This window comes from Mesoplodon mirus (genome assembly GCF_964341445.2).
Source record: "Mesoplodon mirus genome assembly, chromosome: 20".
Lineage (NCBI taxonomy): Eukaryota > Metazoa > Chordata > Mammalia > Artiodactyla > Ziphiidae > Mesoplodon > Mesoplodon mirus.
Window position 1 is genome coordinate 12,885,985 of NC_138996.1, and position 24,017 is coordinate 12,910,001.

The 24,017-nt window shown below is 40.2% G+C and overlaps 1 protein-coding gene across 1 annotated transcript in view; it reads right to left on the reverse strand.

Annotated features, from left to right (window-relative positions):
* The window catches only part of KCNU1 (potassium calcium-activated channel subfamily U member 1), a gene marked incomplete at both ends in the record, with an annotated part of 134,890 nt that overhangs the window by 21,698 nt on the left and 89,175 nt on the right, over window positions 1-24,017 (reverse strand). Inside the window, 3 exons of the mRNA XM_082608689.1 lie at window positions 156-342; window positions 1,856-2,080; window positions 5,340-5,436. Coding sequence (XP_082464815.1) covers window positions 156-342; window positions 1,856-2,080; window positions 5,340-5,436 — 509 coding nt within the window. The remainder of the gene's footprint in view (window positions 1-155; window positions 343-1,855; window positions 2,081-5,339; window positions 5,437-24,017) is intronic.

The following is a 24,017-nucleotide window of genomic DNA, read 5'->3' on the forward strand; positions in this document are numbered from 1 at the left end:
AACCACTGCGCCACCAGGGAAGCCCGCTGGACGGGATTTTATAGGTCATGTGGCCCAACCTCTCCTCCTCTCCATCATTAAAGTTTTTCAGAGAGGAGTTAATTATTCCTGATCCCATTCTCTCTAGCCTCTTCCCGTCACGGTATTGTTCTTACGTGGCTCTGAGGGTGTCTGGGCTGAGCAGCTAATCCGAACTGATCTGATGTTGAGTGTGGCCATGATAGGCTCCATGTCCACCAAGGCCGGGCTGCTGGATGACTTAGATGGGGAGGATAAGACAGCACACATGGAACATTCCTCTATGTTGACAGCATGGAGGTCTCCAGAATAGAGCGCAGATCCCTATTGAGAGAAAACCGGGTACATGGTGGTGGCTTTTTGTGGATGTTGCAAGTTTTTGAGCCAAAGCCTTCACTGACTTGGTTTTAAGACTTAGTTACCTGATATCTGACAATTTTATCCTTATCGCTCATGAATATCTGAGCGTGACTGAATTTTGCAGGTCCTTTCTGAGAGCAAGTCTGGATGCGACAAAGTGCAGTGGAGAGAGGGGAGCCTAAACCCACTTAGATGACTCACGTGGAAGAAAAGAATCAGAGTAAGGGTAGCAGTGGTGAAGGAAAAAAATCGCAGAAGGTCCAGATCTAAAAGCCAATTCTGGGGCTTCCCTGGTGGCGCAGTGGTTGAGAGTCCGCCTGCCGATGCAGGGGACACGGGTTTGTGCCCCGGTCCGGGAAGATCCCACGTGCCGCAGAGCAGCTGGGCCCGTGAGCCATGGCCGCTGAGCCTGCGCGCCCGGAGCCTGTGCTCTGCAATGGGAGAGGCCGCAACAGTGAGAGGCCCGTGAACTGCAAATAAATAAATAAATAAATAAATAAAAGCCAATTCTGCGTCCTCACAGTCTCGCTTGTAGGTGACTGCATTTGTACCCTGGATTAATTAGCAAAGTGGCAGTTGCTTCTTTTGTTTGGTGGAGAAATAGGGATAGATCTGGTCCCACCATTAGGGGGCTGAGATGCTAACACTGGCAATTTCTAACACTAGCTGGATCTGGAGACTCCTGGTCATTTTCTTTCCTCCTTTTCTACGGACTAAAGTAAGCAGTGGTGCAGGGACATTTATGGTGACATAAAAAAAAAACAAATACAATTTGTTTCTTGAGACAACCGTTTTTGAAGAATATTCCTAATCTGTTGCTAGCATTATTTCTTGAAAAATCTAAAGTTTTGGTGCATTTCACACTGCATATATATATTAATCCAGGGAAATGGTGGCATATAATGAGATACAGCCCTATGAAGGTTCAGAGCAAATACAATTACAACCACAAGGCCACATATGCATAAGGGATCCATTTCTCAGAATTCCTCCTTTTCATACATCTGTCAAGGACCACGTGGCATTATGTGTTCCATAAAAGGCGAGTCTCCAGAAAAGATGAGAAAGTTAGAGCGCAAAGGCTGGCTGGTATCCGCTTAGGCTTAGCCATTAGGTCAGAATCAGATTTAGACATGCAAAGAAACTCTCTTACATAAAGACCATAAACATGGTTAGTGACATAAAACATGAAATATGTCTGGATTTAAATCCTAGTCCTGCTACTTACCTGTGTAAACTTGGACGGGTTGCTTACCCTGTGTGCCTAAAGTTCAGCATCTTTAAAACTTATACCATGGGGTTATTTGGAGGGTTCAATGAGTTAATACGTGCAAACTGCTCAGAACAGTTTCTGGTACCAGGAAGCACTGACTGAGTGCAAGCTACTGCTGGTTTATTCTTATTGTCATTATTAATCCTAGTACTGTTAGTACTGTTACCATTATAAATACTCCCTGCCCCTTACTGCGACACTTACAGGCAGGATGTACATCTGGGGGAAGTTCTGGAGAAATCGCCATTCCCTCTGCAGGTAATCCAGAGACCCAACGAACACAATGTCCTTCAGCGCCTGACGGGGATAGCTGCTAGCTCTCAACGGCATCACAAAATTCCGAAGCCCCATCAGTGTTGAGTGGGCGTCTCCAAAGACACACGCTACAATGTGGTTCCGAAACTCACGTTTCGACTTCTCAGTTCGTTTCTAAGTATAAAGCAGGCCAGCGTCTGGTCATTTTCAGAAACAAGATGAGAGTCCCTTAAAGAGGGCTCCTTCCCCACATCCCGACTCTTCTTGGTATTTACATTCACACTAGCGCTTTCATAAGGATGATCGGATTTTGCAAATTACTCATAAAAAACATGGAACTTATCCACGATGGGACAATTAAACGATGTATCTTTTCCGGGAGTTCCTTCTTATTTCGCTTTTTCCAGTTCTCTATGAGCCTGGAGTGGCTCAGCGCAAACTCAGATCGGCATCATTGAAATCATGAAATCATTGAACCAAATGGGGAAAACAGCTCTCATTTTCATTATGTTTTTAGCCTCATATGTGCTATAGTACGACTCACTGAAAAACGAATCCAAATCCCATTGCTAAATTTGTCTTCTAGTGAGCCCTGAAAAACCCCAAGCTGTACAACATGCTGCAGTTTTCAGTGGATTTTCATACATATGAAAATATACATATTAGCTTGAACCATATGAAATTGCCTTTTTTCTGGGTCAAAAATGGTTGAATATTGGCAATTTCATATGGCCCCACCTACTATACTGCCCAGATTCAATAGATTCCAGAGTTGAGGAAATTTATCATGAAAAGTGCACAAAATAAATGTGAAGGTTACAAAAGTTCCACTTGATCCCAAACATTTCAATATGTCTCATACTCTTATCAGCATGGCCAATTTTTAACATCTCCCCTATACTTTTAAGTTGAAGACAAAATAATATACGTGACGGATATTTAGATTAGGTTTCCCCACATTCATAGAGACTTTTAAAAACAATAAGTGTAACTTTAGAGAAAGGGATGATATTCCTGTAGGAAACTTATTTTAAGTCTCTGTGATTGATTTCAGGGAGTGAGTCGATGTCTTACTCTCACGGTGCTGGGATAGGTAGAATAATCACTGATTTTGTATTCTGGTAGTCATTAGCGTATGACCATAAACAAACTAGTTAACCTCACTGACCCCTAATTTTTTTGTTTAAATGGTTTAAAAATAAATAAAAGTTAATTCTGTTGTGGAAATTAAATAATATATTGAAAGTTCAGAGCCCGCCTCCTTAACTGTTGTTCAATAACTATTTAATCAAATCTGAATCTCACTGAATTCCTAGATTTTCAGAGGAGGACCCTTGGAAGCTGGTAGAGAACTTGTTAAATATATTTACAAGCACTTCCTGTTTGAGTGTGTTCTACCTTCCCGAGCACAAGAAGATTCAGGATATTTCAAAGGGATGTATCATTCATCCTTATGCCAGTTTTTTGCTGGGTTAAAGGACAAGCTTCTATGAAACAGGGGCTGTTGAAATCTAACAGGATAAAATAAGTCACATCTGACATCTCAACAATTAGAGTTTGTCCAATTAGCATAGACTGGGAAATAGCATAGTTTGTCCAATTAGCATAGACTGGGAAATTCCAAAGGGAATGGCCCTGTGGGAAACGAAGCTACTTGTCTGGAGAGCCTTTCTAGAGAGTGATATGAATCTTAACCAAATCTATTGAATAATTGTCTCTGGCTAATTCGATTAGTTTTAACTTGAATAATGAAGCCTCCAACAGTATTTAATGTAACAGGCCTGAAGTCCAGAAATTGCTCTTTTTAGTAGACCTAAACAATTAGGAAGGAGATACATGGCAGAGTGCAATTAATGGGCACAGCTAGAGAGGCAATTTCTCCAAGGAACTGCAGCACAAAACTGTCTCCCAATTGAGAAAGATGGTGGCTTTTGGGGGGAAGGGGAGGGTGCACTATTTGCTCCAAGTAACAGATCGACAACTTCCATTTGACTTTTCTGCAAACGCAACCAAGTTCAAAGTTGGCCCAAATTTTGTAATCTGGACATTTCTCCTCTACAGTCACAGTTTCAAAACTCTTAGGATTTCTTAAACTAGAAGCCCTTCTAAATTTATCAGAAGACTCAGTTGGTGTTCTGAACTATAGTCCACATAGAGTTGCTCTATCACAGCAACCTGTCCGCGGGCTCAGTAAATAGGGTAAAAGAAAATGTCTGCTATTGCCATCTCTTGGTCTCTTGGATGCTTCCATCTGCAACCCCTTCCCAACCTTTCTAAAGATTTCCCTCCCACTGGAAACGTGTTTGCCTTCCTGCTCAACGGATGTTTATTTCATTTCATTCAGAGTAAGACATACTTGCTAAAATGGGGAGTTTCAGCAGCCCTAACAGTTTTCCAGTTGATATGACAGCTCTGACAATTTTGTACTTCTGATCAAATGATTGATCATGCTTTTTACAAAAATTGGAACATATTCTGTCAGGACACTGGCACTGAGCTACAAAATTGTGTGTGTGTGTGTGTGTGTGTGTGTGTGTGTTTAACAGAAAAAAGTGAACTAAACTACTCTTGGAAAGCAAGAAAAATACAAAATTATCAATTAGTCACAGTTGAACAAATTATATAGGGTTCTTACAACATGCAAACATCTTTTATTAGTTTATTTTTAATTAAAAAACTCATCTTTTATTACTTAAATTTACCAGCTACTGCTTGCAAGGTAAACCACTGAGATTATCCTTGAGTTTCCAACTCTGGCAAATGAGAATAGATGGGGATCCAGAATGCAGGTATCAGAGCCTGGGATAATATGCAAGGCTTTTGCATCTTGGTTGCTGGCATTTCAGTGAGCTGAATTAGTTTGTCTCCTTGAGAGGACAGAGACAAGGACAGGATTCTAACGTCTATAAGGATTCCCTCATGGTGTGGGGTGGGAGGACTGAGCATTTTGGGGATACATCCTTTGCTAATGTGTTTAAGTATAGCCACCTTTAAGAAAAAATACTATAGAAAACCCAAACTTTAAAAACTAATTAAGGGAATCTTTAATTAAAAAAAAGAAAGACCACAGAGTTCTTGTAAATAGTCTGTTCCCCTGGTGCATTTAAATCAATTAGGTTTACTAGCAAAACAGCAAAGTTTCAGGAGAACATTATTCTGAATAACTGACTCAGCTAAACTATTAAAGGAGGGGCAACATAGTTGAAGAATCTGATCTAATTATTTTAAATCCCAGCATCATATTACCCACATGGTCCTTGTCAAATGCCACATCTGTTATTCTGCGTACATTCACATGGCTCATGAGGTATGTTTTTCCTTCAAAATTCACAGTTTACAAAGAGAAAGGGCAGGTGCTTATGACTAGTGGAAGGACATCATCTACGCTAAAATGAGCTTTATTTTACCTGAGATTTGGTACAACATCACCTACCAGAATCACTTTGTCCAAAGGGGTGGCTTTGCACCAGTGAAACATGCCACTGCTATCAAGGCGGTCAGACTCTCGCTCCATTTCGTATAGAAAAGTCCTAGATACGGAGAATGGAGAGTTAGCCTGGGAACACTTGGGGCTCGGGTGTAACAAAGCATGACGTAAAACTCATTGGAGCCTCAAGCCCAAAGTGAAGAATAACATAAGGAAAATAACCTCGGGTCTATGAGACCCCCAAATAAAGATGCATGTCTGAAGGACAGCAAGGGCTGAATGTCTTCACAGCTGAAGACATACTAAGCACTTTGGGCAAGAGCCATCAAGAATTGTGTGTATGTGTATGTGTGTGTGCACGTGTGTGTGTATGTTTAACAGACACACCAGTCTCTCTTTTGAACTTAGATTAACTGCCTTGAGGGTGGTCACTTCTGCTCTTAATTTTGCTACTGTTCTGATGCTACTGCTGCTTGGGAGAAATCATGAGAGGTGTTTTGCGCACCTGAATACAGAATTTAAAAGGCCGTGAGATCGAATCATAAGTGGTATACCTCTCTCCTTAACCTGTTTTCCTCTTGTCTCCTTTCCATATCTTTTCTTATGGGTCTCTTTTGAAACATCCTTACTTATTAAATGCATTTTGCATCCTTTACAGCTTCCATCACCAGCCTTCATTTGACTAAAATTTGCTCAAACCTTGGTCTAAGTCTCGGCAAAGCCTTCCTTGTAATCACCCTACATTGCCATCAGGCACAATGCTTGTCATATCATGTATTCAATCACCAAAAGGGTTTGAGGAGCTTTTGAAAAATCCCACTCGCAACCCAAGGAATATATATGTGCTTGTGAGAGAAGAAAGGAAACCCTTCAAGAATCACAGAGAGGTTTGGGTTAGAAAGGACCTGTTCAAGTCGAGAGAATCCAGGCACAGACTGCAGAAACAACCTCAAATCCCAAGGGCTTAACCCAACACAGGTTATTTCTCACCCACACTATGTATTTTACTGAGGTGAACAGGTGTCTCTGCTCTACACAGCCATTCAGAGTCTTACGGGGACAGAGGCTCTACCATGTTAAGGGTACACCCCCGGGAACATGAATCCCCCTTGGTCATTAAGGCAAGAGAAGAGAGAGAGATGAACCCAGGCATTTAACTGCCTTGGCCCAAATCGACACGTCATTGTACCACACATTTCATTGGCCAGAACCAGTCACATGGCTCACATTTCATTGGCCAGAATGAGTCACATGGCTCCTGCTGACTTTACAGGGCTGAGGAACATGGGAAGCATCTGAAATATCTGCTGAGCATTTCTGTCTCTTTCAGAGACTTTAAAGAACACCCCTTAGTTTACAGATAAAAGTCAAAGAGCTAACAGACTGTAAAGCTGACACTTGAATATAATGCTAAGGTTGAGATTACTGGTGCTCACAATGTCCAATTTTCCTTTCCTGCCTTAGCAGATGGGTGGGTTAGGTGGGGCCACATGATTCATTCTGGCCAATGACGTGTGAGAAGTGATGGCTGATATAGGAAGAAGCCCTGACGTGATTCTTCAGGCTCCCCCCTAACCTGCTGCAGAAATGGCCAGCCTGAGTACATGAGTGACTACATGGAGCCGAGTCCCTGCCTCCTTGACCTGCGCTGGGCATGTAACGTGAACACGAAAGCACAACCGTTGTTGCGCTAAGTCACTGAGATTTCACGGTTGCTCCCACAGCATTAGTCTGCCCTATCTTAATACAAATACCTTTTCCAAAATGCACATTCCGTAATATTAGCAGCTGGAGAAGTCCCGAGGAAATGATTTCTGTAAGCAAATAAATTTTTAGAAAAGTATCCCCTCTTTGAAATTCACCCCACAGTTTAGCATATCAAAGGTTCTGAAAAGTCTTGCAAAAGAGATATCCTTTAGAATTTGTATAATCCAGTGTTTTTCGCACACTTCTTTGATCACAAAAACTTTTACTATTTACTTAGGTACTTACTACCTAAAAACATCTGGTACTATGCCTTGAAATGCCTTTTCTGATGTACTGTACTATGTCACACTATAGGTTCAGTCCCGGTAACCAGTAGCTTATGACAGCATTCTCCTGTGAGGTTTTACTATACATCCTGAGACTAATGTGACCTATTGTTCTTTGTGCTGAAGGGTTAGGGGTTTTCCCTGTAAATTAATACATCTTGTTGTTCAACACCTGGTTCAAAGACTCAGATCCAACGTAAGTATTTTGCTCTCTTTAACCAGGTTAGTTTCTAAACTACTATCTGAAGTCATACTTTTTCAGACAAAGGAACTTAAATTTAGATCAACATCAGACCTAAACTAATGGGATAGAGAGAGGACCCAGACAGAGAAGCTGGGGTGGGGGACTTGAGGCACTGGAGAAGGGTTTAGAAAAGTAGAGAGGCTAATTGCTAATGAGATCAGCCAAGGACTAGGTGCAATCCTTTATTTTCCTCTCCATTTGAGACCTACCTACAAAGTTAGTGGATTCTAGTCATCTACCTAGGCAGAAGATGTTATAAAGTTAAGCCTCAAGGTCAGCTTGACCAAAATGAGTTATCTTGCTAATTCAAATTAACAGCTTTTGGTGGTTTAAATATCCATAAGTCATGAGTCCCAACTCAGCATCCTAAAAGCCACACAGGCTCTCTTAATGGTGATGGCTAGACAGGACCACGGTGATGGCTTTATGCCAAGCTTGTTAAGGGGAGCACACCAAGACCCTAGTCTGGTTTTGATTTTTATCAGGATTTGGAGAATTGGCTGTGTTACTCATTCATAGCAGCTTGTTTCTCTCCATGTGTAGTTTCCTAGACACCGTCCCTCAGGTGTTGATATAATATACCCAAGCTACCTTCAGGAGGTGGCTTCCTGCTCTCTGCCCTCAGCACCCATGTCTACAGTAACTTCCCCTCCTTTTCTTCTGGTCACTTTCTTCAGCTCTTTTGCCACTTCTTCTAATGCGTCCTTTCCCCGTGCCCACCCCCCATAATGAAGAAAGAGTCCTTGGTCTGGAAATGAAAGGCCCTTTTGGCAGATAGAAGATGATCTTCTCCCAAGCACATTTAACTTGACTCAGAGTAGCAAATAAATCACTGTACACTTTTCTATCATAATAAAAAGCATGATCTATGTAGCCAAGATGTCACAGAAAACATCTTTCTTCATTCTGATGTTATGGAAAACAGATACGCCTTAGAGGAAACACCTGCTGGAGACCTGCATTAAAGAAAAGGCTGGAGGAGACCCACTTCATCATAAAGGCATCCATCCAGTGTCCTTGCTAAAGCAAAACCTGATGCGATTCAGCTCACCATCCCTTAACTAAAGCTCCCTTCTGCCATATGCCTTGCAAATGACATGATCCTTTCAGAAATATACTTCCCTAGTGAGACTAATAAATCATCTATGAGAATGTGCAGTATTAGCCGTCTTAGAACTTGGAAACAAGGATTGTATCATAAAGGCTGACTCTATTGGAGGGAAAGGTAGCCACGGGGCACCATCCAGGTCATTCAGGGCAAAGAAGAAAAGCCACATCTTGACCACAGGGAGAAGCCTCTTGGGTGAGGGGGTCTTTCTGTATAAGACAGGCTGGGAGAAATAAAGTGGGAGTTATCAGAGAGTGCCCTCAGCAGGACATGGTTGGGGTGATGGTGGGGTTGGTTCACTGGTCACAAGATAGGCTTCTTACTGTCCGAGCGAAGTGTGGTACCTTCCCTGGGAGAACCGAGGTGGTAACGGACCTTGAAATGTCCTCAGTCAGGTCTTGCCTTCCACCTTTGGAAGCCAATAGGCTGAGTGTGCTGGGTGAGGGCCTGTGGATGTACAGAGCCATATGTGAAGGAAGCCACCAGCTTTCTTTGCTCGCAACTGCCTTCTTCAGGCTGCTTTGATATTCATGGAGCAAATGTCTTGTGAGCACAAGCTTGGACATAGCTCAGCTGAGGAAGGCAGGCTCCTTTCCTCTCTGCTTTCTGGAACCATTCTGAAGAGAACTTCTATTCCTCCTGTGCCCATAGCAACTTATCTTGTATGAATCCTACCAGTTAAAGGAAAATATAAATGAAGCACCATGTGCCTTTTGTTTCCAATGGTGGCACCCGATGAGACAGAGATCCAGCCATGCAGGGAAACCTCCATTAAGAAGGTGGGGGGTAGGTATCAGTGCCAGGTCAGGAAGCGTGATTTCCTAGAGTGTAAGTCCGCTTCCTTATTTCCTCCAACAAACAGACTTGACTCAGATTATTCTTGAAAATGATCCACCAATGGATGAGATCCTCCCTTTCACAATATCTATTAGAAAGCTCAAAAAGCACCTACAGTTCCTTTTTTTTGTCTTTGCAGGTCTCATTTTTGGATGTGTTAGGAAATCCTGGCGCATGACCATTCCATCTGAAACCGCTTTAAAACTCCACAGGTGGCTTATAAATTCTTAGGAGAGAGTTTTCTTGCCTGGATGCAGAACAATATATTTTTTGCTCAAGACTTGAGTTGAATAAAAACAATACGTTTCATCAAGTCTTAGCACAGGGAGAAGGACAGGTCCCTTGGCTGAGTGCTGGGGAGGAGAGGAGGGTCGTGTGCCTGTCTCCAGGAGTGTCGGTGCCCTTCTTGGTTCCGTCTTTGGAAAAGTCCCTTGCCACTGCCTCTTGAAAGCAGCCATCAAGTTCCCACCAAAAATGGAGGGAAAATTCTCAGTCCCAGGATGCCTTTGGTGCTGCTGAGGATTCTGTATCTTGCAGGCTATAGCTGCCTTCTCCCCAGGGACTCTGGCACAGGCAGTGACAAAGATATGCAGTTCATACTTATCCTGGAAATAGTCATTTATCGTCAATACTGACTACCACCTTTTGTGTTCTGGGAAAGAGGAAATCAACTAAAATTTAGGAATGTGAGGGCACGCTGTATCATCTCTGTTTCCCCCCACCTCTCTCTCAGAATTACACACATATACACACACCTCTATACACATACACACATGCTATAGTCAAACTTCAGAATATGAGTCTTTATGGTCACATTATGATTTCATTTTTCTGGGTTTCACCTGGATGCCACTTACTCATTACAAAGTATTGTTTTTACTTTGGAGGGAAACTTAAGGCGTAAAAATGTGGATTATTTTTTGCAGCCCATTTGCCTAGGAACCTGGGCATGGGCAAGTGGAAAAGGGCTCCTGTGAGCACTGAGAAGCCTCAGGACCAAGCAACCGGGGAAGGAGCTCAGGAAGGTGATGGGCACAACTCACTTTCCCTGTTAAAAAGGGCTCTGTGGGGGCTTCCCTGGTGGTGCAGTGGTTGAGAGTCTGCCTGCCGATGCAGGGGACACGGGTTCGTGCCCCGGTCCAGGAAGATCCCACATGCCGCGGAGCGGCTGGGCCCGTGAGCCATGGCCGCTGAGCCTGCGCGTCCGGAGCCTGTGCTCCGCAACAGGAGAGGCCACAACAGTGAGAGGCCCGCGTACCACAAAAAAAAAAAAAAAAAAAAAAAAAAGGGCTCTGTGATCACGTCCTCTTTGACGAGAAGGGGAAAGGGAGCACCAGGCTCTGCGCCTCCCACCCCCAGCTTGACCAGGTCTCCTTGCTGAGAATCCTTTACTGGGTCAAAAGTGAGAAAGCCTGCCACAAAATCTCATGGGGCGTGACATACGTTGACAGCAGGCTGGTTATCTCCAAAGCTCCAAGCCCTCTTGGTAGTCATGTGGGAAACCTTAGGGAAGAAGGGGAATAAGAAACCTGGGGGTGGGAGGGATAAACTGGGAGGTTGGGATTGACATATACACACTACAATATATAACACAGATAACCAATAAGAACCTACTGGATAGCACAGGAACTCTACTCAATACTCTGTAAATGGGCTGTATGGGAACAGAATCTAATAAAGAGTGGATATATGTATATGTATAATTGATTCACTTTGCTGTACAGCAGAAACTAACACAACATTGTAAATCAACTATACTCCAATAAAAATTAAAAAAAAAAAAAAGAAATCCATTGTGGGGCAGCTAGGGCAACCGACTCTGCTGGTTGGCTTGACTCTGGTGTTCCGGACAAGAGACTTCAGTACTAACACTAGTCACTCGACGGCCAGAATGGGGATACTTTTCCCTGATAATCTGAAAAGCTCCTAGAGAGAGAGGAAGAAGGGGGAAGGAAGAATAAAGCCTTGAAACACTATGCCCAGAACACCTTCCACACCTCTACGTTTATAGGTAATTCTGGCTGATGTGCAATGGAAGGAAAGACAGTTGGGTGGCTGGAGCCCTGGAGGTTTTATGACAAGAAGCTTCCAGTAAATCGTATCTTCCAGATTCCCTCTTGTTCCTGTCTCCTAATTCCTGGCATATACAAAATCTTCCCTAAGTTATTGAGGAATTATTGACTTTAGTGGTAAAGAGTGTTGGTATGATTTTTTAAAAATCTGAAAATGGTATTTTAAAAAAGAGAGGTGTTAAACTTCAGGACATCATTGTATTCAGTGTAATCTTTTTTCAGTCTACACAGGAGAATGTAAACCGTGTTCTAGCGTAAACCAAATCAGCTGTGAGTAGGGTGCTGTTTGCCTTTAAATGCTGCTTTCCAGATGGAGTCTATCAAACCCATGGCCTCTATTTTCCATGTTTACCATTTGAAATCTCCGCAAAGACATTTTTTCCACCCTCTTCCCTTAGAAGTTAGACCCGAGGTCAGAATGGCCCCGGCCCAGGTTACGGCAAGAAGGCGGGGGGGTGTTTCCATTAGATAAACCCACATCTGAGCTCACATGTGACATCTCTCTGCTAAGTTGTGCTTTATTTCTGATGAGTGTAAACTGACAGGTTCTCTGCAGAGTGTATTCTGTGAAAGCATTCATGTAGGCATCTAAGAACTTAAAATTGTTACCAGACGGGAGATGGAGGAGAAAGATAAACAAGGACAATTTCCTCTTCCTCACCCATTCCCCAGATGGACCCTCATTTAAATCCCTTTGTACTGATATTTTATGGATATTGCATTTGGGATTTCCTACAATGTGAGGACAAATGAGACAATACCCGGAGCAGCAGCTACTTTAATAAAGGCTGGAGTCTGTGCCCTGGGCAGGGTAGCCCAGGGCGCAAGGCAAGCCTCACCTCTCCTGGGAACGATTTCCTCAGCCAATCTTTTCAGCATGAGGTTGCATTTTCAGGTGCCCTTTCCAACACTTTCGAAATATCAAATGACACAGTGAACACAGAAGTTCATCTGAATGAAAAATATTTTCCTCCCTTAGACAGTTTGGGATACAATCTTCCCTGTTCAATGGACTAGGAGCTGAACGATTAAGTCAGTTATTCCGATACTTTTGATCTTAAAAAACACATTACATGAGACAAATGCAAATTTCAGGCAAAAGACTATTACTTTTTGTGGGGAGATAACGGAAGTGGGAGATAGGAATTTGAAATATCTGAAAACTAGTTCATTTTTCATTGTATTGATATACTTTCTAAGGTTTTAAGGGGTTGAGCCTGGGTCAGAGATTAGGGTGACAAAAATGCTTTCCTTATGCGGTGGGGTGAGAGGCTTGGTCTTGACAATTACTACTAATAATGCCCCCCACCAAAGACATTAGGAAGGGAAAAACTAGCATCCATCAAAATGTTACAGGTGTGGGTGTGCATGAGTGCCTGGGTGTGCGTGTGTGTGTGTGAGAGAAAGAGAAAGGGGGGGGTATCAAACCGAAAGGTACACAAACTGTGTAGAGGACATAATTCCAGGATACGTGGATACAACTGGATTTTTTTTTTTTCTGGAAAAAGGGTGTTATTTGTGAAGCCTTCTTATCCACATTCCTTAGTTTCTCTGAAATCCCTGGGGCTGAAGGTCAAAATGGAGACAAATTATTAGCATGCTGGTGATTACAGATTTTTGGAAACATTGGAAGGACCTAATGATGTGTCGAGGACCACAGACTTTAAAAATTTCCCCACATCTGGAAGCCATCTCTGGAGGGAAGCCTATGGAATAAAGGCATTCTGGGTGCTATAGCATTGTTCTTAGCACCCGTGACCTGTCAAGCAGCAACGGAGAGAATGGAGATGGACGCCACTTGGAATCAGTTGTGACACGGAGCCCTCCTCCCCTGCTATGTGTTACAAGATGGCTATTTTTTAAAGGTGGCCTGCCTTGATTAAAGGTGAAAAGGTAGAATTAGTGGTCTCTGGTGGGAGGGAAATGGTTGTGGTTAGTGTTCTTTAACAAGAAGTGATTAAAGTTGGGCTGTTTTTAGGGGTGAAAGGTAAGAGTCGGGGTTTTTAGGTGGGAGACAGGAGTCACAGGGTGAGAGGGAAGGAAGGTCTCGAGTACTGTTACTGAGATGTCCCCTGTGTTTTAGGTCTTTACATTAAAGATGAATGAGAACAATGGGAAAGGAGGAGGATGCTCATACTGCCTTGTTCGCCTCTGAGATTAAGTTTCTGCAGCACATCAAGTACTTGACTTTTCTTATGTGTGACTACATAGGTGACATTCATTTCTGGATTTCTTGAAGCTGAGGTCTGTTGCATCAAGAAGCCATCTGGAATGAGATATCACCTCACACCAGTCAGAATGGCCATCATCAAAAAATCTACAAACAATAAATGTTGGAGAGGGTGTGGAGAAAAGGGAACCCTCTTGCACTGTTGGTAGGAATGTAAATTGATACAGCCACTATGGAGGTTCCTTAAAAAACTAAAAATAGAACTACCGTATGACCCAGCAATCCCACTACTGGGCATATACCCTGAGAAAACCATAATTCAAAGAGTCATGTACCACAATGTTCATTGCAGCTCTATTTTTACAATAGCCAGGACATGGAAGCAACCTAAGTGTCCATCGACAGATGAATGGATAAAGAATATGTGGCACATATATACAATGGAATATTACTCAGCCATAAAAATAAACAAAATTGAGTCATTTGTAGTGAGGTGGATGGACCTAGAGTCTGTCATACAGAGTGAAGTTAAGTCAGAAAGGGAAAAACAAATACCGTATGCTAACACATATATATGGAATCTATAAAAAAAAAAAAAAGGTCATGAAGAACCTAGGGGCAGGTCGGGAATAAAGACGCAGACCTACTAGAGAATGGACTTGAGGACACAGGGAGGGGGAAGGGTAAGCTGGGACAAAGTGAGAGAGTGGCATGGACATATATACTCTACTAAATGTAAAATAGATAGCTAGTGGGAAGCAGCTGCATAGCACAGGGAGATCAGCTCAGTGCTTTGTGACCACCTAGAGGGGTGGGATAGGGAGGGTGGGAGGGAGGGAGACACAAGAGGGAAGAGATATGGGGATATATGTATATGTATAGATGATTCACTTTGTCGTACAGCAGAAACTAACAAACCATTGTAAAGCAATTATACTCCAATAAAGATGTTAAAAAAAGAAAAAAGAAACCATCTGGATGCCCCACCACTTCCCCCTATTGCCTAAGGTCCAGAAGGATACTTTGAGGAGTCATGCATTGCCTTCCCAAAATTGTCTACTTAGGTGCAGCCACTTATAGGAGGGAGAGAGGGAGAAGGGGAGACAGAGAGAGAGTGAGAGAGAGAGTTTCTACAACCTTTCCAGGAAACTTCCTATAATTTAAAAATCACCACCAAACATACACACACCTAAATGTCTCCTGTCCCATGGAGCCATGGTGTATGCTGATAAGTGAGTTGCGACTTGCATCTTTCTTGCTACGTCTCACAGCACAAACAAGATCACCCCATGGTCCACCACTAGTCACCCAGCAGGCAGAAGTGCATGCATGAAGAGGGCTTCATTGCCCTTGTAGACCAAATGGACGACTCAAATAATGCATTGTCAAGGTTTTCAGCTCAGAAGCTCTGGCTTTTATAAACTAGAGTAAACTGGCATCTGTTTAGAATTATACGGATACTTAACACAAATATAAATAATATTTAACTTCCTGGTGGGTCATTTTCTGGACTGTTTTGCAAGAATGCAAATTCTTTCTTATAATCTCTCTCTCTTCCCTGTCAAAATATCCATGGAAAAAGATTCTAAGTTATGCATGAGCTCTCATCACTCTGTGAAAGTAAGAAAACTACATGTTTTGTGAAATCTTCTCTCAACCTCTTCAATCTGACCATCTGCCAGGAACCCATTCTCTTTTACTCAGGATTCTAGGGCAAAAGTCTAACAAAACCACAACAAATTTCAGATGTCTTGATTTTATTCAACTCTTTGATTCTTTTATCTTCTATATTATTTTTTTAGTTTCAATGGGCAACTAAGATTATATAATTAAGGAGTCTATTGCACTTCATGGCACTCTTTATTCACCTCTACTTTTCCAAGCTGTTCAACACCCTTTTAATCTAAACTCAAAACTTTTAGTAAGAGTTTGGGATGGGAATTCATGCCTTTGCAAACTTAACCTCTGCCTTTTATTTCCAGACATCTGATGTGATACTGGTCAACCTAACTATCTAGAACAGGATCAAAAATTTTTTTCTGTGAAGGGCCAGGTAGTAAACATGTTAAGCTTGCGGGCCAAGACACAAAACTGATATTGTGTAGATATATAACAAGACCGAAAATAAATTTTCACAATTTCTCATTGATGATATTCAAAATATAATAATCATCATAATAAATATATTTTCATATTACAGATCTAATGAAAAGAAATAAATTTTCAAAGGTATTTTGCTAAATTGGCATTCAAAGTTAGCGTTCTTACCATCAAAATCAATTGCAAAGGTTCACATGTTAATGTTAATGAGATTTAATTCAAAGATTTATCATCTTTGGAAATGTTTTTTCACACAGATAGGTACTGCCAAATACTGGTAGTGCTCCATGAACATATGATTCTAGTTGAGAATATTCATCGCTTAGAAGACATTATTAGACTCTTCTTTCGATATTTGCCTTTAGCACGTCATTATACGGCAGATTAACCACGTGCAATGGAAGGATATGTGGAAACTCCTCAGCTGAACAGCTAAGTGAACTTAAAATACAGATATTTCCCTTGCACTTGCATCAAAGTCCAAACAAACAAACAAACACTACTGGAACTGAGATCAGAAAATACATCCACTGGAAATATGTATGGAAATAGTGATCACACCTTTTGTTTTAACTTCTGACATCATGGGAAATGTATAAAAGAGCATGACATTAGTTGTGATTCAAAGAACAATAATTGTCATTTTAGTGACTTTATCATAAAATGAGTTTCATATATAAGCTGTTTTGTCTTTTAATTTTATGTTGATTTCATTAAGGAAAACAGTCAAACCTTCAGTGAATGCTAAGTTTTGAAGCCATTTAGTGATCAATAAGTGATCAAGGGCAGATCTCATTCAGAAAAATTTCAGTCCTGACCCAGAGTTCAAAAAATGTCAGTAAATCTTTACCCCTGCTAAGGAATTAGATGGCTTTGCCATAGGGCAAGTCAGGATATTCGGCTTCTATTTCTGAAAAAATTCACAGAAATAACAATGGTGAAGTCCACAAGAGCAAATGAAATTCACTGCTGATGCTATTGGCCCAATAACTCAGGATAAGTTAAAATATTTTCCACAAGATACCAGCTGATGAAAAACACATACATTATATTCACACATGTAATGAATATACATAGTTGGTACACAGCTTGCATTTCACAAGTTTTGTAAATTTGCCTGTGAATTTCTGCTCCGCATATATTTTTACCACTATCAGTTGTAATACATCTTAGTAGAGTCTCCTTCATATTGTAATGAATTACTGTCGTCCCACCTTTTCTGAATATATTTTCATGTGGTAATTGTGCCATGCAGACCATTCACAGAGGCTAAGTTTTCAGTTACTTCAAATTCAACATGGGCTTATTTAATAAACAACAATTAAACAGTATCAGTAACATTTATCGACTCATAATGAGCTAAGGGAAACCACTCAATATCATTTGCCTTATTTTTTAAATGACTACTGATATGGCTCCTAATGTCAACTATTCAAGCAACCATTTTTGCTGAAAGATTAATGGTATGGTAATAAACAATCTCATTTTCTCTGGACACATTTGTTGACTGCTGCAATCAAATACAATGTAATTGGATCACTATCAGAAAATGACTTCCCTTGCTTGGCTACCAAATGAGCCACTTATAAACAAACTTTGCAAATTCTGTTGTGATGAGATAGTCTTTTAAATTTTTCTAACTGTTGTAACAAGTGCTTTTGAATTAGGAATACTGTTTTAAGTGCCTAATCTGATACTGTCAATGTATATTTCATTCATTTAGCACAGATATACTGTCAATGCAAATTCAACTGCTTCGTCATTGCAAGCCATTATATAAAAACAAGTGGTGGGCTGGGGATTTGGCCTGTAGGATGTAATTTTCTAGCCCCCTGATCTAGAACACACCCTGACATCATGGTAAATTTTTGCATGCGCTAACTATAATTCTAACATGCTTGTTTTTTTGATTTGCAGATTAAAAATGGCAAATTACAGTTGAAGAGAGGAGTTGCTGCAAAGAGATAGTCTTATACCAGCTTAAGTAAACATTGAAATTTTAATAGAAAGATAAAAAACAAAACTAGAGAAAGTAGCCACGGAGAAAAGCACTTCCAGATGGCAGTAAGGACATCCAAACCTCCACTCTTTCATAAAAGCAATGAGAATACTGACAAAAATTCTCAAAATCAACTATTTCAGAACTCTGGAAATTAGCCAGATGCCTGAAGCAATCTGAGACGTGTTCAATTCAAGAAAAATGACATAATCTTGATAAGAACAGTAAGATTTGTTGCATTTTAACTTGCCTATTCCCATCCCCCTCTCCCCAGCTCTACAGTAGCCTTGAAATCCACAGTAGCCATGAAAACCACCAGGCTAGCATCCACTGGAGAGGGAAGAATGGATTTGAACTTCCCCCAAAGCCCTATTCACACAAAATATCATTATTTAGCTTTATGGCAGCTCCCTGGAGACACCCAATCATAGGACTTGTCTTTATTTGACCTGACTCCGAGCCTCCTCAGTGGGAATAGCTGGTTCCCCTGGGGAATTTTCCAAAATTGATAAGCAGCAATTGTTTAAAATTGCAGATACCTGAGGCAGAGGTAACAGTGCGCCAAACAAGAGGCTAATCAAAATCCTTAAACAGAAAAGCTGGAGAATGAGAAGTCCGTGGGGGTGGGGGGTTTGAAAAGCTTTTACTTATTCATTCTAGGAATCTAAAAGAAAACCACATGCATGTGCAAGGCTGTGCACTTGATACCCAGGAAACACCTGAGACATCCTTAATCCCACGCATCTGGGTGACTTTGAGACTCTGCGCAAGAAGGAAGTAAAGGCTAAGGCAGAGATGGAAACTGATGGAGTGTTGAAGGCATTCCCCAACATGCACACAAAGAGACCTACTGATTCAAGGCTTTTAAGTACTGTTAAAATGGCAACACTATCCAAACTGATCTGAAGTTTCAAATCAATCTCTAAGTTAGCTGTATTTTTTTTTTTTGGCAGAACTTGACAAACTGATTCTAAAATTAGTATGGAAATTGAAGGGACCTAGAAAAACCAAACAATCTAGACAAAGAACAAAGTTGGGGAATCACACTTCGTGATTTCATAACTTACTACAAATCGCATTAATCAAGACATTGTGCTACTTGCATAAAGATAGATATGTAGATCAGTGGAATAGAAGGGAGGCCAGATATAAACTCTTACTTTAATGGTCAATTCATTTTAACAAGGGTGCCAACATAATTCAGTGGGGAAAAGAATAGTATTTCCAACAGATACTGCTGGAACAACTGAATATCCACATGGAAAAGAAAGAAGTTGGATCTTTACCTTACACCTTCTATAAAAAATTAACTTAAATGGATCAAAGACTTCAATGTAAAAACTATAATTATTAAACTCTTAGAAGAAAACAGGTATAAATCTTCAAAACCATGGATTAGGCAATGGTTTCTTAGATATAACACCAAGGAACACAGGCAGTAAAATAAAAAATAGACAATTTTGATGCCATCAAAATTAAAAACCTTTGTGGTTCAAAGGACTCCACAAAGAACGTGAAAAGACAGCTCATGGATGTGAGAAAATATTTGCAAATAATACATCTGATAAAGAACTTGGTCAGGAAAAACAAATAACTCTTAGAATTCAACAACAAAGACAACCCAATTAAAAAATGGGTAAAAGGCTTGATACTCATACAAATAAACAATAAGCACATAAAAAGATTCTCATCACTAGACATCAGGGAAGTTCAAATAAAAACCACAATGAGGTATCACCACACCCACTAGGATGGCTATAATAAAAGAGACAGACAATAAAAAGTGTCAGAGAGGATGTAAAGACAGTAGAGCCCTTACACATTGCTGGTGTAATTGCAAAATGGTGCATCAGCCTTGCAAAATAATTCAGCAGCTCCTCAAAATGCTATGAACAGAGTTATCACATAACCTAACAATTCTACTCCTGGGTATATATTGAAGTGAACTGAAAACATGCATCTGTACTAAAACCTGCACATGAATGCAATGTCCATTGAAGCATTATTCATAATAGCAGAGGAAAGAAACAACCCAAATGTTTATCAACTAATGAAAGGATAAACAAAATGTAGTGTGCTGATATAATGGAATACTATTCAGTCCTAAAAAGGAATGAAGACTAGACATGCTACAACATGGATAAACCTAGAAACATTATGCGAAATAAAAGATGTCAGACACAGGGCTTCCCTGGTGGCGCAGTGGTTGAGAGTCCGCCTGCCGATGCAGGGGACACGGGTTCGTGCCCCTATCCCGGAAGATCCCACGTGCCGCGGAGCGGCTGGGCCCGCGAGCCATGGCCGCGGAGCCTGTGTGTCCGGAGCCTGTGCTCCGCAACGGGAGAGGCCACAGCAGTGAGAGGCCCGCGTACAGCAAAAAAAAAAAAAAAAAAAAAAAAAAAAAAAGATGTCAGACACAAAAGGTCATATACTACATAATTCAATTTTTATGACATGTTCAGAATGGGAAAATCCATAAAGACAGAAAGTAGATTAGTGATTTTGGAGGAGGTAGGAAGGCGTGAATGGTACCAAGTTTTTTCTGGGAGTGATGAACCTGTTCTGAACTTAGACGTGCCAGCTGCACAATTCTGTGACTATACTAAAAACCACTGTACTGAGTTGTATAGTAGGTGAATTATATCTCAGTAAGTTTTCATTATAAAAACAACAACGAAGTAGTCACAGAAGGGACAAAGTGAGGTATTCTATTTGTCTTCCCAGAGGGTCAAATTCTCCTCCAATTAACTGTAACTGTACTGTGTATTATGACACATATCATTATTGACATCTGAATAATCTAAAAGAAGTTGAACTATAGTCAATACATCCTTCCATAAAGAATCAGGAAAAGGGCCTACTATGTTCCTAGGATTATTTCCATCTAAAATTATGTAAACAATAATGATGCTTAGATAAGTTCTAGGCAAAGCTATCCAGAATGATTTGTTCCAAGATTTTTGACTCGCTGAAGTTGAAAATATCTTGCAACTATTGTATGTCATATGATAATGAAATTTACAGACTATAAGAAGCTATTGACATTTCCTCTCTAAGGCTTACAGAGAACTTCCACATGTTTGAGTTCCATGAGAACAGAGATCATATGTATGATCTAGCATCTAGCACAGTGTTTGGCACAATGCAATTTATTGAGGACATCCACTGAATTCCCAATAAATATTTGTTGACTTACTGACTGGAGAATGAGTAGCTGATGAGAGCCATTGATTGTATCTCTAAACTTGGCCAGTTGTGTTGCCATATGTTACTGGTTTAAGATAGTTATAATAAGTCCAGGCCATCTCTCCTACTATCAGGAAATTCAAAATCAAAAACAAAACTAAGCTTCCTTATAGTTTACACCTTCCATGATTTTAGGGAGATTCATCATCTATTTGGTACATGATAATTACAGCAAGATGTGTCCCTGTTACCCACAACCTGGGAAATAACAGGTGAATTTTAAAGTAATTAAAGCCACATGATGAATACCATGGGCTACACATGAGAACAAACCAAGGGATTATCTAAAGCTCCCAGATTCCTTGGGAAAAAAAGGATAGCAGGTTGAATATGATTGTAATTTAAGTAATGAACTTAATAAATACTATTTTCAAAGAAATGTTCTCTAAATAAACTCCCTTTCATCTAGGAAAAGAAAAGAGTAACTGTAGCCAACATCACCTATCTGACCTCTTCCCATAGGAAAAGTTTCTCTTGTTTTTGGGCTCAAACTCATGTGGCAACAGGCTGGGAAGGTGGCTCTGATCCTGACATGCAAATGCAACAGGCTGTGATTAGTCTAAGAGTCCTTCAACCAAGTCATTCTGCTCTAATTTCATGTTCTTCAGGCAAATTCAGATGAGAGTCTGTTTTATCATAGGTGCCACGTATTGAATGAGCACACGTGGAGGGCGTTATACTTGGTGCTTCACATTTATTATTGCTGATCCTCAGAGCAACTCTGCAATTGCCTCATTTTCAGATGAGGAGAAGCTAGGTAACTTGATTAAGATCCTGTTGTTGCTCTGTGAATAAGGAGGGATGCACTGGCCACGCCAACATGAGCATTTAGGTTCTTATGTGGTTTTATCGTAAAGTAACATATGACTGCTTGGTTGGTACACATCTTTTCCTGGAGGGCAAATCAGAGGCTATCAAGCTGAAAAGCAGACTCTAATGTGTAGCAAATAACCAATATGAATACCATTTTATGAAAGGACTTGAAAGCAAGCAAATATTGCCAACTTCTCCAACCTAAGGAATGATATCAACATTTAGAAAGGCAAAGGTATTGGAAATTCCTTGAAAAATGCATTTCTGTGGTATAATGAATTCACTGGAGAAATGGGATGTAACGCTATGTTTCAAAATAGATACAAATTTTATCTCATTTATAAGCAACCATTTGGCCTGAGTTTTGATGGGTAGGTAATGGCTTCTGTTTTTACTATCATTATAGTTTGGCCTTTTCCAGAAGGTCATTAGTTTGAATCATACAGTATATATAGCTTTTTCAGACTGACTTCTTAGACAAAATTTAAGATTCATTCATGTCTTTTGCACATTGGTAGCTCATTTTTTAAAGATTGCTGAATAAAATTCCATTCTGTGGATATAGCACAGTTTGTTATCAATTCACCTATTAAAGAACATCTTGGTTGCTTGCAGGTTTTTTTTGGTGATTCTGAATAAGCTGCTGTAACATTCACATGCAGATTTTTGGGTGGACACAAGTTTTCAAAGAAGTTGGGTTAACACCTCGGAGCCCAGTTACTGAATTTTATGGTAAGACTATGTTTAGTTTTATAAGAAACCTCCTGTCTTCCAAAATGACTGTGCCATTTTGCATTCCCACCATCAATGAATGAGAGTTCCTGTTGCTAGGCATCCTTGGGAGCAATTTACATTGTCAATTTTGTTGAATTTTCTCTAAATGAATAGGTAGGTAGTGGTACCTCACTGCTGTTTTAATTTGCAATTCTGTAATGACAAATGATTTGACCATCTTTTCATGTTTATTTTCCACCTGAACATCTTCTTTGGTGAGGTGTCCTTTTAGTTATTTTGCCCATGTTTTAATTGAATTGTTTTCTTATTAAGTTTTAAGAGTTCTTTATTGTGTTTATTCTTATTGAGTTTTAAGAGTTCTTTGTTTATTTAGTCCTTTATCAGATATGTGTTTTGCAAACATTGGCTTACCTTTTCATTTTCTTAACAGAGTCTTTGGAAGAGCAGATGCTCTTGATTTTAATCAGTTCCAAATTATTGATTGATATTACAATATATTTTCTGTACTCATCCACAAACCCAAGTTCATGTAGGTGGTCTCCTATGTCTTCTATTGATAGAAGTTTTGTACTTTTGCATTTTTACATTTACATATATAATCCATTTTGAGCCAATTTTTGTTAAAGGTGTAATATCTACATCTATGTTGTGTTTTTTTTGTTTGCTTGTTTTCTTTTTGGCTTTGTGTGTGTGTGTGTGTGTATGTGTGTGTATGGATATACAGTGGTTCCATTACCTCTCCTTGAAAAGACTATCCTTTTTCACTTGAATTTCCTTTGCTCCTTTCTCAAACATCAGTTGACCATATTTGTGTGGTCCTATTTTTGAACTTCGTTATTTCTTCCACTGATTGACGTTGTCTATCCTTTTATCAATACCATTATGTCTTGATTAATGAAGGCTTATAGTAAATCTTGCAATTGGGGAGTATGAGTCCTCCAATGTTGTTCTTTTTTAGTATTGTGATGGCTATTCTAGATCTTTTATCTTTTCAAATAAACTTTAGAATCAGTTTGTCAGTATCTACAAAACAACTCACTGGAGGTTTGAGGTTGTGTTGCACCCCCATCCATAGATCAAGTTGGAAAAAACTGACATCTTAATATACTGCATCTTCCAACCTATGAATACAGAATATATCTGTATTTTTAGATCTTCTTTAATTTCTTTCATCAGAGCTTTGTTTCTTGCTTATAGATTTATACATATTTTGTAAGATTTATGCATAATATTTTGGTACTATTGTAAGTGGTATTTAAAATTTTTTTAATTCCTGCTGTTTCTATATACCAGTGGCTGGTATATAGAAAAACAATTGACTTTTGTA